General features: G+C 42.9%; 1 protein-coding gene across 2 annotated transcripts in view; it reads left to right on the forward strand.

Moving 5' to 3' along the window:
* Positions 1–15916, forward strand: part of LOC117002486 (contactin-3-like) — a 99378-nt gene extending 83462 nt beyond the window's left edge. The window contains exons 12-22 of one of the 2 annotated variants that reach the window (XM_033071649.1): positions 929–1104; positions 4070–4187; positions 5341–5499; positions 5581–5730; positions 6558–6628; positions 7758–7992; positions 8517–8632; positions 9224–9410; positions 12383–12495; positions 13576–13744; positions 14303–15916. In XM_033071649.1, coding sequence (XP_032927540.1) covers positions 929–1104; positions 4070–4187; positions 5341–5499; positions 5581–5730; positions 6558–6628; positions 7758–7992; positions 8517–8632; positions 9224–9410; positions 12383–12495; positions 13576–13744; positions 14303–14406 — 1598 coding nt within the window. In that variant the 3' untranslated portion in view covers positions 14407–15916. Of the gene's footprint in view, positions 1–928; positions 1105–4069; positions 4188–5340; positions 5500–5580; positions 5731–6557; positions 6629–7757; positions 7993–8516; positions 8633–9223; positions 12496–13575; positions 13745–14302 lie in introns of those variants that run through there. The other variant, XM_033071648.2, reaches the window with a different exon arrangement.
* The last annotated feature ends 1669 nt before the right edge of the window (positions 15917–17585 follow it).

The following is a 17585-nucleotide window of genomic DNA, read 5'->3' on the forward strand; positions in this document are numbered from 1 at the left end:
TTTGCTTATGGAAAAAGATCTGGTGGAAACTCCAGCTGCAGGGGAGCGTTCAGGGGCTCCACAGGCAGGAGAAAAAAGTCTTTCAAAAGCAAATTTTACACAGAATTGTTGTTCAGAGGGATCCTTCCTCCAAGTCGTCCTTTCCTGGCTGCTGCTTGAGATACTGGATGAAAAGAGCCAGGAGTTTGTGAAGTTTATCTAAAAATGTTGTTTCTCATAATGTTCTTTTTCAAAGGTTTTAGTACCTGAAAGATTTCCCAAACTCAGAATGATCTACTATCCCACTGCATTACATATCCTGTATATCTCATAGGTCCAAACAGAATTATTTTGTTCAGTGAATTAACAGCTTCATGTTTTCAGCCTGTGCTCCTAAATGATTCATGTCCCTTTATATAGAAATAATAGAATTATACACAGAGAATTCCTAGAATTAAATTTTATTTTTACAGTATTTACAGTAGCTGAATTTTTTCTCCATTAATGTGATTCCAGAATAACAAACAGCTGTTCTTAATGACACTATTTATGTTCTGTGTGATGTATGGACCCAAATATCCAGTGTGTTCTTCCTTAAGTGGATTTCCTCCAGTTTCTGGGTTTATTAGGTTCTTCCCTCACTCCCACCTCTCCATCTGCCCAGGGGCTGCTGCTGCTTCAGAGCACAGTGGGATTGCTGAGAGCAGGCAGCTGTGGGGTGGCAATTCCTGCCTGTGGATTCAGCTTGCTTGGCTGCACCCAGCAGGCTCCAATTCACCTTTCCAGCAGCTCCTGCTGGGCAATGCAAGGACACAAAGCTCCAGGCAGCATCCCCAGCCCAGCTGTGCTTTGGAAGTGGCTGTCAGTGATCCCATCTCAGGGGGAGAGCAGGCAGGCACAGCTCAGCAGTGAGGAAAAACCCAATAACCAATATCTGTGCTCCCTGCAGAGCCAACCAGGATCACCTTGGCACCTTCCAACATGGATGTGACCGTGGGGGAGAGCGTGGTGCTGCCCTGCCAGGTGCAGCACGATCCCCTGCTGGACATCAGCTTCACCTGGTACTTCAATGGGACCCTCACAGAGCTGCAGAGGGATGCCTCTCACTTCGAGAAGGTTGGAGGGGTGAGCTGAAAATATTCTCTTTTCTCTTCTCTTCTCTTCTCTTCTCTTCTCTTCTCTTCTCTTCTCTTCTCTTCTCTTCTCTTCTCTTCTCTTCTCTTCTCTTCTCTTCTCTTCTCTTCTCTTCTCTTCTCTTCTCTTCTCTTCTCTTCTCTTCTCTTCTCTTCTCTTCTCTTCCCTTCCCTTCCCTTCCCTTCCCTTCCCTTCCCTTCCCTTCCCTTCCCTTCCCTTCCCTTCCCTTCCCTTCCCTTCCCTTCCCTTCCCTTCCCTTCCCTTCCCTTCCCTTCCCTTCCCTTCCCTTCCCTTCCCTTCCCTTCCCTTCCCTTCCCTTCCCTTCCCTTCCCTTCCCTTCCCTTCCCTTCCCTTCCCTTCCCTTCCCTTCCCTTCCCTTCCCTTCCCTTCCCTTCCCTTCCCTTCTCTTCTCTTCTCTTCTCTTCTCTTCTCTTCTCTTCTCTTCTCTTCTCTTCTCTTCTCTTCTCTTCTCTTCTCTTCCCTTCCCTTCCCTTCCCTTCCCTTCCCTTCCCTCAGCACAAGCTTCTTTTTTTCCTCATACAAAAATTAAGATGTTTATTTCTTGAGAATCTTCTTCTGTCAAAGAGGAAATGGTCCCTTGGCCCAGCTTGCTGCCCATCACTCACTGTTCCTGTGCCCTGTGTTTAAGTTTTTAAATTCTTACCTCCTTTTTACCTGGTTTTCCTCAAGATCACATGAAAAACAACAATGACAGACAAAGGAACCAAAGACACAAAGCAATTCGTCATGAGGGATTTTACAGACTGTAGACATTCAGGAGTTTTGGTTCTTTAAGCTGTTGTTTGTGTAAAGAGGAATTTGATCTCGTTTGTAGAACACTTGACAGGTTACCAAGAGATCCATGAAAATATTTTATGGGTTTTGTATCACATTAAGGTCAGTGGAATAATTCAGTCTAGAGTTACATGCAGGTCGTGATGAGTAAATAATTCTAAATATGTTCTAAGCCTTCAGTAGGTACAGTGTGTATTTATTAAATGAAAATATCATTGCAAAAATAACTTCAGCCTTCTTGGCTGGGAAATATTTATTTTTTGATGGATAGATTTCCATGTACCCATGTCTGGAAGGCCTGGGCCTCTGACATCCTGTAGTTATTGGGATGTTCTGGGATCATCTCCTGATCTTCCAGATAGTTGGAAATCTGTGGGATGTGAGGCTGTCTTGCTGCTTTTTTTGGAGTTTTTTTTTCTCATCCAGGTGATTTATTAAAGAGCATGGCAGACCAACCAGATGCCCAAATTTTGAGCAGTTTTGCCCCAAACCTGAGCATCACTGGTGATGCTGGGGTTGTTCTGCAGCCAGAGCAGGCCTGAGGAATTCCAGCAGCATGGGACACTCTGTGTTTGTGTTCCAGGCAGCTGGGGGAGGGCTGGAGGAGATTTCACCCTCACCTGGGCTTGTCCACCCTGCCAAAGCTGGAGTCACCAGGCAGGAATGGGATACCCCATGAAAAAAGGGGTCTCTGCTACAGGGGAGCCTCCTGCTGCTTTCCCAGCCCCTTGACACTTCCCAAATCCCACAAAAAAAACTTAAATGTCATGCTAGCATTCTGCTGGGAGCTATTTTGAGTAAAACTGTTCTATTTGAAGCTCCCCTCCCCTTTGTGGAGATGTCTCAAATTGAGTTTGCTGAGCTCAGTTTGTGCAGGACGTGATTTGCTTGCATTCACTGCTGGTGTTGGGCATTCCCTGAATATCCACTCCCAATCAAGGAGATGGATTTTAGATTGCTTTTGACTCAACTTCTAATTTATTGTAAGCAATCAGCACTGAATTGTCCTGCAAACAACTTCCATCTGTGCTTTCACAGAAGACCAGGCACACACATGGAAGGGAATCAGGCAGAATTGGCTTCAGCTTGTGTTGAGTAAAGAATTGAGACATTGGAATGCTGAAACAAAGAAAAATAACCAAATGTTTTGAAAGGTTCATGGTTTTTTTTCCAAGAATAAAATAAGCTTCAAAATGGTGTCTTTGCCTTTCTCCCAAACTGCTGTTTGCCAATGGATCAGTGGCCAAAGTAGCTGAAAATACCCACAAATTAGGGTTCTGCCCTTGAAGAAAGTGCTGCCTCTCCTGAAAATGAAAATTTAAAAATTAAAATCTGACTGAGGTGTTTTTCACCTGGAAAATTCAACTGGAACTGAGTTAAGGCAGTAATTCAGCTGACACAAAGAGGAGTTGTTTTTTTTTTTTTTAAGGGACATTGTCTAGCAAAGGTTTAATATCAGGTTCTCTGTTCAGTGGTGTGGAAAACAAACAGTGCACAAAGAGCCCTAAAGTGATAGGGAGTTACAGTTCCATTCAAGTTTTATTTCTGTTCCTCATGATCCAGGAAAAAAACAAATGCTGTGATCTGAGAGAGAACAATGGGAAAAAAGACTAAAGATTAAATATTCAGTGAATAACAAAGAGCAGAACTTGGGTTTGTAAAATGGGAAATTTAGCCTAGAACAACTTTTAAATCAAAGTTCTCACAATAACCTGGAGAATGGACTGAATTCAATTTTGTCTTTTAGTCTTAAAAATCTCTCATGGCTTGACTTACAAGTTCTAGATCAAAACTCCATTAATTTTGTCTAGAAATTAAATTGATAATGGTCACAGAAAACACATTTCTCTCTTTTTAGGGTTTTGGGACAGATGGTCACAGGGCACTGAGGTTACTGGGGGTTCTAAGCAGGAGATGCTTCCCAGCATGAGCTCCCCATGTTGGAGCTCATTCCTCCCAAAAAAAGGACATTACCTCCTGTTTTTTTGGGAAACTGCTCCCAGACAACAGTCATGGAGCTGCTGATGAGCAGTAATTTGCTGTCCTGCAGAGCAGCTTTTGAACAACTTCACGTTTTTGCTGGATTTTTTTCCCCTTTGCAGAGAAAACACCGGACTGCACAGAGGTGTATTTGCATTAATAAATGTTCTGTATTCCCCAGAGTGCCTCAGGGGATCTGATGATCAGGAACATCCAGCTGAAGCACAGTGGGAAGTATGTGTGCATGGTGAAGACAGAGGTGGACAGTGTGGCCTCTGCTGCAGAGCTCATTGTGAGAGGTGAGGACACATCCCAGCCCTGCTCCTTTCCCACCTTATTTTGTGTTAATAACTCCAGAAACAGCCGATCTTGGAGGTACAGAACCAATCCATGGCTTGAATGGGGTGATGAATGGCTGGGAGTTGAATTGTGTCATTCTGACTTGCAGCTAGGGAGAATTACAGGTGTTGGGTGAAGCCTGATTTTTCTCAGAAAAATGAGGAGCTGCAGGTTATAACAGTGACTTCACATCTCTTTTCACTGCCAGTCCTTCAGGTCAGGGCCAAGAGGAGCTCACTGAGGTGCTTGGAGTTGCTGCCTCTGCAGACTGAAGTGCTGGGGACTCCAGAATCCTTGCTGTGAAATGGGCAATTCTGCCAGAGCCCAGGAGAGGCTTTGTCCTAGGGTTTAAAGCTTATAATGCAGAATTATTGCTTTTCATTCCGAGCTGGAATGCTCACAGTTCAGCCAGAACTGGGGCTTTCTTTGCTGATGTTACAGCTACATTTATTGCAAGGTAAAAGCTTTGATCTAGAAAAGCACATTACATAATCAGCACTTAGTATATTTTAAAATATTTCAGATATCTTCTCATTGTTAATGCACTGTTACCCATTTCTACCCCATTTCCTGGTGCAGGTGAGACAAAATCCAGCATTTTGGCCAGGAAATGCCCAGAATGAGGATTTTCCAGAAGGCAGCAGGAAGTTTCTCTGACTGAATTGCTGCTTGGGGTGCTGAAAAATTGTTCCAGTGCCTTTTACAGTAAAGAAGTTATAGGTAAAAGATTTCCAGACTACAGAGATGTATCTGTAGATTGAAGAGGACATTTAGGACTAAAGGAAAAGACATTGGAAAGACAGAGGGATGTGCTAAGCAAAGGTTATTGGTGAAAAAAACAAAATCCAGTCATCTGTTCTGCCCTTGAGAGTATTTCAGGCTGAAATTATCAGAGTTAAGTGTAGTGAGTGTAAAACCATAATTATAAGTGTTCTTATTTCAGTCTGAATTGTTTTCTTCATCCCTGAGGAAGGAAAAAAAAAACAGGAAAAAAAGGACAGAAAAAAAATCCATGCTGCTGGAAGTGATTTCCAGGCTGCTGCAGGAAAAAAAAATTAAAAAATAATAAAAAAAATTAAAAAAAATTAAAAATCTGTTTGCCATCCGTTGCAGGCTCTCCTGGGCCCCCTGGGCAGGTGAGGGTGGACGAGGTCACGGACACCACAGCCCAGATCTCCTGGCAGGAGGGCACAGACAACCACAGCCCCGTCACCACCTACAGCATCCAGGCCAGGACTCCCTTCTCGGTGGGCTGGCAGAGAGCCACCACAGGTGAGCACAGCTCCCAGCCCAGCCCTGTGGCAGTGCCTCTGGCATCATTCCTGAGCTGCATTTTCCTTTTCTCTTCCCTAGTTCCGGATGTGATCGATGGGAAAACCTTCACCAGCACAGTAGTGGATTTAAATCCTTGGGTTGAATATGAATTTCGTGTAGTTGCCAGTAACAAAATAGGAGGTGGAGAGCCTAGTTTGCCCTCAGAAAAAGTAAGAACTGAAGAGGCAGGTTAGTGGGTCCTTCTATTTGTTTTTAATTCAAGAATCTTGAATATTTCAAAGAAAAGCAGTGTTCATGTCTTTGGCTCTTTGCAGACAAGCTTGCAATTTCCATTTGATATAAAGCCTGTAACAAGTTTGTTCATATTTTTCCATTGAGCTGTGGGACAGTTTGTGTTGCTTTACTGAACATCACAGAAGCATAACATCTAAATCTATTTAAACTGCATTTACTGTGCCAAAATCTGCCAGTTCAGGCAGCGCTGCAGAGTCTGAAGGTATTAATGGATGGAAAGAGGTTAATTTTGACAGGGACTTGTCATTCCTGGGGTTTGATCAGTGAAACCCTTCCATGTAACAAGCATGTGGCTCAGAAGAACCCATCAGTTATAACCCCAGCTCACTTGGAATGAGGCCATTTCCCAATTTATCTGCGTAACACCCCTTGAAGTGTTCAAGGGCATGGAATTCTGAGCAACATGCTTTACTGGAAAGTGCCTGGAGCAAGATGATCTTTGGGTTCTCTGCCTACCCAGGCCATTCCCTGAGTTCACTCTAGACAAATGAAGCTTGTCTCCAGTTTTTCCAAGTCCCTAAACACAGCAGACCTGGTGGAATCTGTGAGCTACTGAGGCTCTCCAGGTGCTCAGGGGAAACCCAGCCTGGCCCAGGGAAGGATAAAAGTGGCTCAGGGCTGGGGAACTGCCCCTGCTACCCCAGAAACATTCCCCTGATTGCAGCAGGAGTGTGAATATGGGTTGAACTCATGCATGGGGGGATGTGGTGTGTTCTCCTGTCTCCACTCCCTGCAGACATCTCTGCATTTCCTCTCCACAGTTCCCGAAATTCCCCCGTCCGAGGTCAGTGGGGGAGGAGGCAGCAGATCTGAGCTGGTCATAACGTGGGATGTAAGTCTGCTGGGGAGAAGTTTGCTTCACAGAACTTCTTTCTTTTCTTTCTGCTCTCTCTGAATGTCCCTGGCTGCAGCAGCTTCTCCTCTGTCCATGTGTGATGAGAGCCCTGCCCTTGGTTCTGTCACTGTCCTGTGCTGGATGGGAATCCCCAGGGAGTTCAGTTTGGCTGGGATTGCTTCTGTTCTCAAACAAAAGTTAATGCTAAAAAGGAGGCAGGAGGGCAGGGCAAGAGGGAAGGGGGATGGTTGAGCCAAAGAATTGCAGTGCAGATCTGCAGTTCTTGCTTTCCCACCATTAAATCTGGATGCACATGCTAACCAATACAGTTTATATTATGTATCCCTTTTTTAATGATTTAAAGAACTGTTAATATGCTGTTCCTATCATTGACTACTCTGTGTGGTTATCTAATCATAATCACATCAGAAGAAGGTTTAAGCCACTGTGTGAAGGTGCTATTGGATTCTCTAATAGCTGACCAAGCAATTATTTATTTTTTTTGAACTGTGGATTGATGAAAGAAAAGTTGTATTTACTGAAGAGTGTTGAAGCAGAATATTTAGAGAAAAACAGATTATACCTGAAAGTTGTTCCCTTCTTGAAATGCAGACTTTAAAATAGGTTGAAGGGAGCACATTTTGCTGTGCTGTATTGATGCCTGGAGAGGCTGCCAGGAGCAGAGGCTGGGCAGAGTTACAGGAATAAAGCAGGGATTTATTAAAACCCTTCAAGGATTCACCTTGGGCAGTGCCAGAGCCTGGCCATGGCTGCACCCAGGATGGACCCTGAGTCAGGAGTTTCACACTTTTATCAGTTTGGGTTCATTGTCCCATCCCAGCTCCAGGCTCTGCAGTCCCACCCTCCCAGATTCTCTCCTCCATTCCCTGTTTGCACTTTTTGGGGCTGGAGCTGCAGAGTGTCCTTGGTTCTGGGCTGGAAAAGGATTGTTCTGTGACCCTGGAATACTTTGTGTGGAGTTCAGAGTCACCAATGCAGTGCAGAATGTGGAAAACATGAAAGCTTTGTAAGGCATCAGTATCAGAGGGAATTGGCTGAGGGTTTGATGCCAGGGCAGTGCCAGCACCTGCCCCAGCCCATGATTTCCCCCGTGCCTTTGTCCCAGCCCGTCCCTGAGGAGCTGCAGAACGGGGAAGGCTTTGGCTACGTGGTCGCCTTCCGGCCCCTGGGCACTACGACGTGGATCCAGACCGTGGTGACCTCCCCTGACACCCCCAGATACGTCTTCAGGAACGAGAGCATCCTGCCCTTCTCGCCCTACGAGGTCAAAGTCGGGGTCTACAACAACAAAGGAGAGGGGCCCTTCAGCGCTGTCACCACGGTGTTCTCAGCTGAGGAAGGTACAGCCAGACCCTCCCAGTGCTGCATGCCATCAAAGAAAATAAATAAAATATGGTTTGGGCCCTGCTGTTCTAGCTAAGTTGGCAGCTAGCTTATAAATTCTCCTGTGAAACAATCAGAGGAATCAGTTTGCATAGCAATCTATTCTTAGGTTGCACCTGTAATGACAAAAGATCTGTCCCATGAGAATCTGTGAGGAAAATCCACACTAAGCAGAAATAGAGAGATTTGATGGACATGCACACAAGCCATTTACCAACAAGTAAACTGAGTTTCAGTGTATTGCTAGCCAGTTAGATTTGACACGGTGCCTTCTGATATTTTCTATAAATATGAGCTTTGTGAATAAAGAATTGGCTTTTCTACATGAAGAAACTGTTTGTATTGTTTGTATTGAAACCCTTCCATGAGCTGTCCCAGCAGGGAGCCCAGGAGCAGCAGCAGCAGCTCAGGGAGCAGAGGTGTGTTGGGATGAGGACAGGTTTGATCCCACAGTCACCTCTCCCTGCTTGATTTCCAACAGAGCCCAGCACAGCCCCCTCGGGGGTTTCTGCCACCAGCCTGTCCTCCTCGGCCATCCAGGTGTCCTGGACAGCCATCCCCTGGAAGATGAGCAATGGAAGGCTGCTGGGCTATGAGGTGAGTCTGTGCAAATTAAAATATTTCACTAAATCACCCCTGTTTGTTAAACAAAACCCACTCCTCTTTGCCAAGAGGGCCAGAAGGGCTGTGCAGGCTGCAGCACAACCACACACATTCACCCCAGATCTTGCTCTTCCTGCCCCACCTGCAGCCAGAAGAAGGATAATTTTTTCTATCTTTGTTTAAAAAAACCTCACAGAATATTGTGTTTTGCTTCTTGTGCTGATAGATAGTCATGTATCTGACATAACTCCAAACTTTTTTTCAGAATTACATTTACTTTCAAAGAAACTTTATAAGGCACATTTTCCTGAGCTTGTCTCCTTCTTAATGAAGTGATATTTTTCCTCTTGTCATTCTTTAATTCAAGCAAGATCTAATATTTCAATTGCCTTTTTCCTGCAGTCACACTGAAAAGAGCAGCAAATGTGAGAAGCAGATGGATAAGAATATTTTATTTTTGCCCAGTAAACATATTTCTGAAACTTGAATGCATTTCTACCTTTTCCAGCTGAAGGAAAAAAGGAATGCACTTAAAAGAGTCGAGTTCCACACAAGCCTTAAATGGTTTTGGTTTTCATCTCCTAGGTTAGGTACTGGAATAATGGCCAAAAAGAAGAATCTTCAAACAGAGTGAAAGCAGCAGGGAATGAAACATCAATCAAAATTACGGGGTTGAGGAGCAACTTGGCTTATTTCACAGCAGTGCGTGCCTACAACAGTGCTGGGGCAGGGCCCTTCAGTGCCACCGTCAATGCCACCACCAAAAAACCACGTGAGTACCAGCCTGAGAAATGGGGAGAGCCACAAATGGGGTGGCAGAACTTGGAGGAGGGGGCATTGCTGGGAATCACCATGTGAGTGACCCAAATTTCTGCACAGAGCTGCAGCAGGGTGAGTAAAACCCAATCCTGCCAAGGAAGAGCTGGGATTTCTGCACAGAACCTTTATTATGCTGCTAATGACTGGGAGAAATTGAAAAGAAAAATCTCTGTTATTTAGAAGGGGGTTAAAAAAAAGAGACTTGTTGAATTTTTCAGTGTTCTATAACATATTTATAAGTTCTCTGGGGCATGGCTTTTGAAATGCAATGAACCTCATGGAGTTCATGCAAAACAATCCTTCATGTCCACTGCTTCCCCTTGAACAAATTGCACAGGAGGCCACTCTGCTGCTGCAAAGGCAAAATTAAGCTGGAGAACAGATTGTCAAAGGCTGCACTAATTTTTCTACAAGTGGAAATATTTTTAGTGTGCTCTTCCATTGTAATACAGCTCAGAATCAGGGTCATCAGTCTTGAAGTGTTTCTGTCAGAGGCACAAGAACACACAATTAAATCTGTCTGAAGGGTCAAACTCCCTGCAACAGTCATTAACATCCCCCGAGCAGACGGAGTTGTAGCATTAATATTATGGAATTAGCTAGTTTATCAGAAATTATTGTAGGCAAAAATGAGTGTCAGTCTGTCACTGAGGACTAAACCAGCTCAGATTTGCCAGAGTTTAAATGTATTATGTGCACAATTACCATGAACTGGCTGAAGTGACTGACTGCCTGCAGCCTGGACAGGGCATGGGAAAAGGAATTTTTTTCTAATTAAATCATCTTGGTGGCTGCTCGCTGGAGGTGGTGCCAGGCTGGTCAGCTGAAGGATTTTCAGTCCTTTTTTTAGTGTTCCCCCCACTTTTGGGATGTGTGACTGAGAGCTGGACAAGCCCCTGATGTGACCAGGATCTGGATCAGGCTCTTGGGCCAGTCACTGCTGTTTGGAATAATTAAAAATTAAAATTAATTGCATTATGTCCATGGATCTTTTAAGGAGAGCAAGACCATGTAATGTCAGTCTGAAGATTTTGATGAATTAGTTGAATTGCTAAGAAAAATAATTCTCTATGCTACTGCAGTAGAAACTGATTTTTCATTCAAATGTGTGATCTGTAATCAATCCCAATTTGTAATTTAATTTGAATATTTGTGATTGGTGTGGTTTTCACTGTGAAGGATTTGCATCCCCCAGGTACATCTCAGAAACTCTTGCCATGTCAAGAAATACAAATAGTTCAATTCTACTGGCAGTGTATTTCAAATTGAAATTGAGCCTTTGACAATTAAAATATCTTTGCTTTTAAATTTGAAATATTCATATTTACAGCCTGGAATAACAAGTGGAGATTTAAATATTGCTGTGTGAAATGCCAAGTGACAATTATTTCACATTTAAAATAAACCAGGGTTGTGTCCATCAGCTAATTGTGAGAAATGCTCCTGGCTGGGAGCTTTCAGCACCTGAGCAGCTCAGAAATCCCTGCAGCTCCCTGGACATTCCTGACGTGTCCTGATGATCAGGACCTGCCACAAACGAGGTTCTGAACATGATGATTGCTGGGGATTTTGGTGTCTGCAGCAAATGGAGTTCTGAATCCCACAGACAGAGGCTTGCAGCTCTTACAGATAATTACTCTTCATTTTTTCCCACATGTCATCTTAATATTTTGTTGTGGATTTCAAGGATGACTCATTTCCTTTGAAATTCAGCTGTAATATCTCAGTGTGAAAACGATTCATACATGCTGTAACACTTCATTCTCAGGAGTGAAACAATCTCCTCTTACATTTACAACAAGTGGTTATTATTAGAATATCAGGTTAAATCTTCCTCAGTACATAGAACAAGACAAATAATGAAAAAAAAATAGCTGTGGGTGGTTGGTTGACTTTGGAATAATTTTTTTTTAAGCCTCACAGGGTTTTTATCTTTTTTTTTTTTTTAGTATAATCTTTTTTTGTTCAGGTGAGGTTTGATCTGGCTGCTTATGGAAAGAAGGCAGGGAACTTCCTGTGTGAAAGAATTGAAAAGAGGAGAGGGGAAAAAGAGGAAAAAATCCATAAGCAAATGGATGCAAGTGTTCCAAACCACTCTGAGTGCTCAGAGCTGGAACCTCCAGTCTCAAAGCACAGCTCAGTCCACCTAAGCAGCAATTGCCTCCACTAGGTGACAGCAACAGTAAATTGTTTTCCTTAACACATTTAGAAAAGATTTTAATCATTGATTTGTGTCACTGCAGGACCCATTTTCTGGGAAACCAACCTGAGGTGTTTGAAGAGGTTTGCAGTTCCCTGAAAGCTTGGCACCTCCAAGGTGCAGGAAGGGGCAGAGCCCAGAGCATGCAGCTGCTTTGGAAATAACAGGCTTGGGTTGCTAATGAACAAAAAATCCCAGCAGGTTTCCTTGGCCAAAGCCCACTTTTGGCACAGGCTCAGTTCAGAACCACAACTCGAGTTGGAAGAACCAACAGACAAAAAAACCTTCAAATATTTTACATAATATCTTACAGTAAATCAACATAGTGGGTAAATTTGAATATTCACTGAGACTAAATTTGTCTAACAATCTATGGTGAAGAATTTTTTCTTGGCACTGTATTAAAATTGGAAATTGTCTGTTACCATCATTAGAGTTTGTTCTAATTAATCACCCGTGTCCTAAGGCACATGCTTCTGTCTGGCTGTATTGAAGGAAGGACCAGCAACAGATATTTCAGCTTCAGAAACAACATTTCTGTGCCATTCTGGCTTTTTCCTTCCTTCTGTTTTTGGAATTTATCCTCTGAACCATAAAGTGCACAGAGAGGAGCTTGCACTGGAGCTGCTGCATCCCAAATGTGACGACAGCCAGTCACCTGAGCTGGAGGATCAATCACCAGTGCCAATTAAATTAAAGTCCTGCTTTTTGTTGTGTGTTTGAAGCACCCAGCCAACCCCCAGGAAACGTGGTGTGGAATGTCACAGACTCCAGAGTCATCCTGAGCTGGGAGGAGGTCAGAGCCATGGACAACGAGTCCGAGGTCACGGGCTACAAGGTCAGTGGGGACAGAGCTGGGGACAGAGCTGGGGACAGAGCTGGGGCAGAGCTGGGGCAGAGCTGGGGACAGAGCTGGGGGCAGAGCTGGGGACAGAGCTGGGGACAGGGCTGGGGACAGAGCTGGGGACAGAGCTGGGGGCAGAGCTGGGGACAGAACTGGGGACAGAGCTGGCATTCCCTTGCCTGTGTGCATGTTCAGAGGATGCTCAGTAGCACCCCTCAGCCCCATCACTGGGGTCTCCTTTTTAGGGATTTTAAATCATATTCTAACAGTGTCTCACCATTAATGTCCCCTAATCCCTTTCCCTCCCCATGCTGGCACTGCCCAGCTCTTGGATCCCACCCACACCTGGATCTTAGAACACTTAAACCCTTCCCATAACACTTTTTAAATGTGTAACACTTACCCAAATGGATGAAACTTTGAAAGAAACAGAAAGGTTTTACCTGATGGATGTAGCTTCCATTGCTGCCCAGGTATATTTATTATATTTATTATATTTATTATATTTATTATATTTATTATTATAATTATTATATTTATTATATATTATCACATATCTTAAACTGATATTTTTAAACCCTTTCACCTCTTACCTGCTGTGGGCCCTGCTCATTTCCCTGACAGAAATCACACTGTTGCATCTGCTTTAAATCTGATCAGCTCACTAATGTAGAAGTGTTTAAATATGTCATCTAAGTGTGTGTTAAAGAACAGCTGAGGATGTTCCTGATAAGCTCTGTACAGCTGGATCCCACATGATATATTCCTGAATTACAGATTTAGGCTGAAGATCTGATTACCCACCGAGTTGTACTGGCAAGAAGAACATGTTTACAGCTTGTTTCAGTGTCCCACCACCCATTCTTTCATATTATTGTCATAAAAATAATATATAATAGGTATTATCATCATTTTAAATTAAATCTGGAATAAAAGGCTGTGAGTGATGTTCCCTTATTCCTTTAAATGGAATATTAACCAAACCCCAGCTGTTTTCTTTCATCCCATCTCCTTTAAGAGTGCAGTGGTGTTTGTTGGAGGTGGCAGGGCAGCGCTGACTGTGCTGTGTTGCAGGTTCTGTACAGGACCAGCAGCCAGAGCAGGGTGGAGGTGCTGAGCACGGCCAGGACCACGGCTGAGCTCTGGCTGCAGCTCAAGGATGATTATCTCATCGAGGTCAGAGCCACCACAGAGGGGGGAGATGGCAGCAGCAGTGAGCAGATCCTCATCCCCAGGCTAGCCAGTAGGTTCAGCCACTTCTGCTTTGTCTTTGCTTCCTTTGTTGATGGGGGAAAAAATAAAAAAAAATAAAGTTAATGTGAAGATGTTGTATGGTAATAAGGTAATCAAAAGGAAAGCAGTTAAATTCTTCATGCCCTTATGCATGGCAAACTCCATTCTGCTGAACTGGTAAATTAACATGTAAATTGGTATTAAAAATGTTAAGTTTTTTACTTTTTCTCCTTTTTGAAAATAAAAAAAAAACCCAACCTATTACCTTGAAAGTAGGCTCACAGAATCATTAAGTTTGGAAAAGATCTCCAAGATCATTGAGTCCAACCTTTGACCAAACAGCACCTTGTCAGCTAAACCAGAACACTAGAGCTATTCATGATCCCAGCATTTTGCAAGATACCTCTGTAATTTTAAAATATTTACTGTATTTTTGTAGATATCTAGTGCTTGCAAGAAAAAAAAAATTACAGTAATTTTTGCTTAGCATCTAGGAAGAGTAATAATGTGGCACAGCACATACTTATGCTTTCATTTAATCCTCAATTCATTTTTTCCTTTGTCACAGGTATGGATGCAAGAGGCTCTGCTCCATCAGTCTTGAGTATCTTCAGTGTCTCCAGCTTCTTAGCAACAATATTTTCCTTGACCCTTAATTCCATGTTGTGCTGATATATTTGCATTTGCTGGGGAGTAAAAAAATTGGTTACTAAAGTGCTTTTTTAAAAAAAAAACTGCAGTGGTTAATGCATGGTTTTTTCTTCTATCCTGACGTGTTTTTAAATTCTTTATATTTCACTGTAAGTTGAAGTAAAAATACCATGTAAAGTTTAGCAGATCCTTTAAAAGGGAATCTAAAATGCCTTAATACTTGAACCAAAGGAGTTTACATGCTACATACTTCAGATACAGTGTGAGAGAAGGGGAGGGATGGCACTGCCAGGTCAGGGCTAGGAGGGACAGTGAAAAACTCCATTTTTACAGCAGCCCTGAATTGTTCTGCACTGTTGAAATAACATTTATCATGGAAAAGATGAAATCAGAGGTGTGGCTGGTACCAGTGGGAGGGTGACACAGCTCCCAAGGCAGTGCAGGAGTTTGGATCATTTTCCTGTGGGGGTTGCTCTAGATGGAAAGAAATCCCAAAAGAAATCCCATCTGGAGCAGGGCAGAGGCAGGGCCTCCACTGCTGCTCCTGAGAAATGATCCCAGCTGTGTTTTGAGGATGTTTGCACCTTCATCCACCCACCCTTCACCAGTAAATTCTGAAATGCATTTCCTCATCTCCCCACCTTTGCTAACCAGGCTCTTCATTCATACCCCAGTTCCCCCATCAAGGATGATGTTCCTGCCCTCCTGGCAGTGTTTCAGTCTGGGAAGTTCATGGCAATATTAGATATTTTAAAAAAATAGTACAACTCTTCAGACTTGCTGTTGTAGAGAAATCTGAGTTTTCTTTCATGGCAGTAGATTAAAAATACATTAAGCCTGATTTATTTGACTTGTAGAGTTGTGGCTTCAGTGAAATCAGCCTTTTAGACACCTTTCAGAGAGGTCACAGCATCCCTGCTCCAGGTGACATAAAGCATCTCCTCTTAAAGACTGGTTTGTTTTTTATCATTTCACAATACTGTTACAACACACAGAACTACAAAGGGAGAACCAGGATTAATCAAATGTTGGTAGCACTGTAGAAGAAACACCTTGATATGCACTCAGCTGGCAGATGAGCTCCAGATGAGACAAAGTGCTGCTGAGGAAAGCAAGAGCTGTATATACTGTACATAGAGAGCTATAAATGAATTAAAAATTAGTTGTTTCTCCATGTGGCTGACCAGTGTTGTTTTCAGACACTTGCAAACAGGGGGGTGGGTGGGACATGGAAATCCAGGTGTTCCTAGTGAGTAAATAGTTCTATTTCATGCAACAAAGGGTGACTCTTGTTTCACAAAATTCTAGTCCAGGTTCCTGTACTGCCCATTTTTCATGCGCTTACATTGTACTCTCACTTGATTTCTAGTTCTATATCTCCATGAGATATGTACCCAGTACCTTGTTTCATATTGAAAAGGTTGAAATTTATCCTTGAACTTCCAGTTGTGTGTGTATCCTATGGTTATCTGTATGCATTCTTTTCTATGGCTCTAATAAAATATTTATTACATTGAGGGATAAGAGAACATCCCAAGGTGTTATTGCTTGTTCCTGTTACACATTTGCACATGTTTGGGGTTTAATACATCTGAAAATGGTTGTGCCCAAGCTTCTACCTACAGCTTGGCAGCAGGATGGGCAAAAATCCACCTGGCTTCACTTCCCATCTATCCAATCAGGCTGTTTCCTCTTCCCTAAAGTGGAAAAAATACCCCAATATAATTATACTGAAGAAGAGTCGGTTTTTTTAATAATGATTTATTCAGTGTATCACTATTTAGCATTAAATTCAGGTCCTGTTTCCTGCTGCAGTTGCCTGTTCCTTACACACTGCAGCTTCCCATAAAACCTGAGATTTTCCAGCTCTAAAACCTTTTCCTTAGGAGCACAGGCACAGCACAACTATTTATTTTAAGTTTTTAAAGTTTTACCTGCATAATAAGGAGCTGACCCAGATGCTGCAATAAGGGTTAATAATGATCCCAACAAATCACAAGTGTGGACACAAGACTGAAGTAATTTTTCTTGAGTAAATCAGATTTTTTTTTCCTTTCAGGTGGTTGTAGGTGGACACTCCTGCCTTACTCTTCTTCCCCTATGTCCAGTTTTCCTTTAAACTAATTCTCCCTCATATCATGTTAATGCAGCTCAGAGTTATTTGCATTAATAGAAGTGCCTTGGTTCTCCAGTGAGTTGATAAAAAACAAGCTGGCATTAGGAAAGTGCAGGAGGAAAAGGTGGAGAGGCAGTAAGGGATAATCCTACCTCCTGCAGGCATTTCCAGAGCAGCTCCTGTGACCATCCCAGATTAGCAACTCAGTCCTGGGGTGGGTGAAAAAAAAAAGAAAAAAAAAAGAAAAAAAAAAAAAAAAAAGAAAAAAAAAGAAAATATGAATAGAAGAATAGAATTACTTATACAAAAAGAACTGGAGATGGGGGGGAAGGTGGGTCTGCCATTCCATTGGATTTGTGCTTCCCCAAAATAACCAGCACTTTGTAACAACTAATATTTGAAATCTCATAAGGAAGAATGGAGGCTTCAGCTGCAGTTTTAGAAATTGCATTCTTTTCGATTCCCCATCCAAAACCAGAGCTGTATTCTAAAGCCTGAATTTCTCAGAGGTACTTGAAGTAAGAAATTTTTTTAAAAAACCCAACTTTTCCTTTGAGCAGTTTACTGTGGGATATGTTACAAACATGCAGGATCCTCGATGAATACAAAATGAGTTAAAAACTAATATCACTTCGGGCCAAAGAAATATTGGAGATCTCCATTTTCAACTTAATTTGCCTTTCAGTGGTGGCAGGCAGACGTGGGCAGAGCCTGCCAGGTTCTATCTGTTATGTCTTAATAACAGGCAATAAAGCAAGCTGTCCAGCGTGAGGGAGTGCATTCATCTGACAGCTCTGTCTGAAATAAATAACAATGGAATATTGTGAAAATAAAACGAGTTTGTAAACAGGCCCTGGCTCTCTTAGGGGAAACAACGCCTGGATTGTTTTATGCTAATGCTGTGAAGTGCTGAGAAGCAATAAAAGGGATGGCTTTAGCAGAGACAGACCTGAGTGCACCTTGCAGCTGCTTTATCAGGGCTGATGGATAAAAAGAGGCACTTGGAATGGGGGAGCTGCCAGGGATGGGGATGTGGAGCTCTGGGGAGCATCCCTGTCCTCTGAGAAAAGCCTTGTCCTTGTCC

Source organism: Catharus ustulatus, chromosome 13, assembly GCF_009819885.2.
Source record: "Catharus ustulatus isolate bCatUst1 chromosome 13, bCatUst1.pri.v2, whole genome shotgun sequence".
Classification (NCBI taxonomy): domain Eukaryota; kingdom Metazoa; phylum Chordata; class Aves; order Passeriformes; family Turdidae; genus Catharus; species Catharus ustulatus.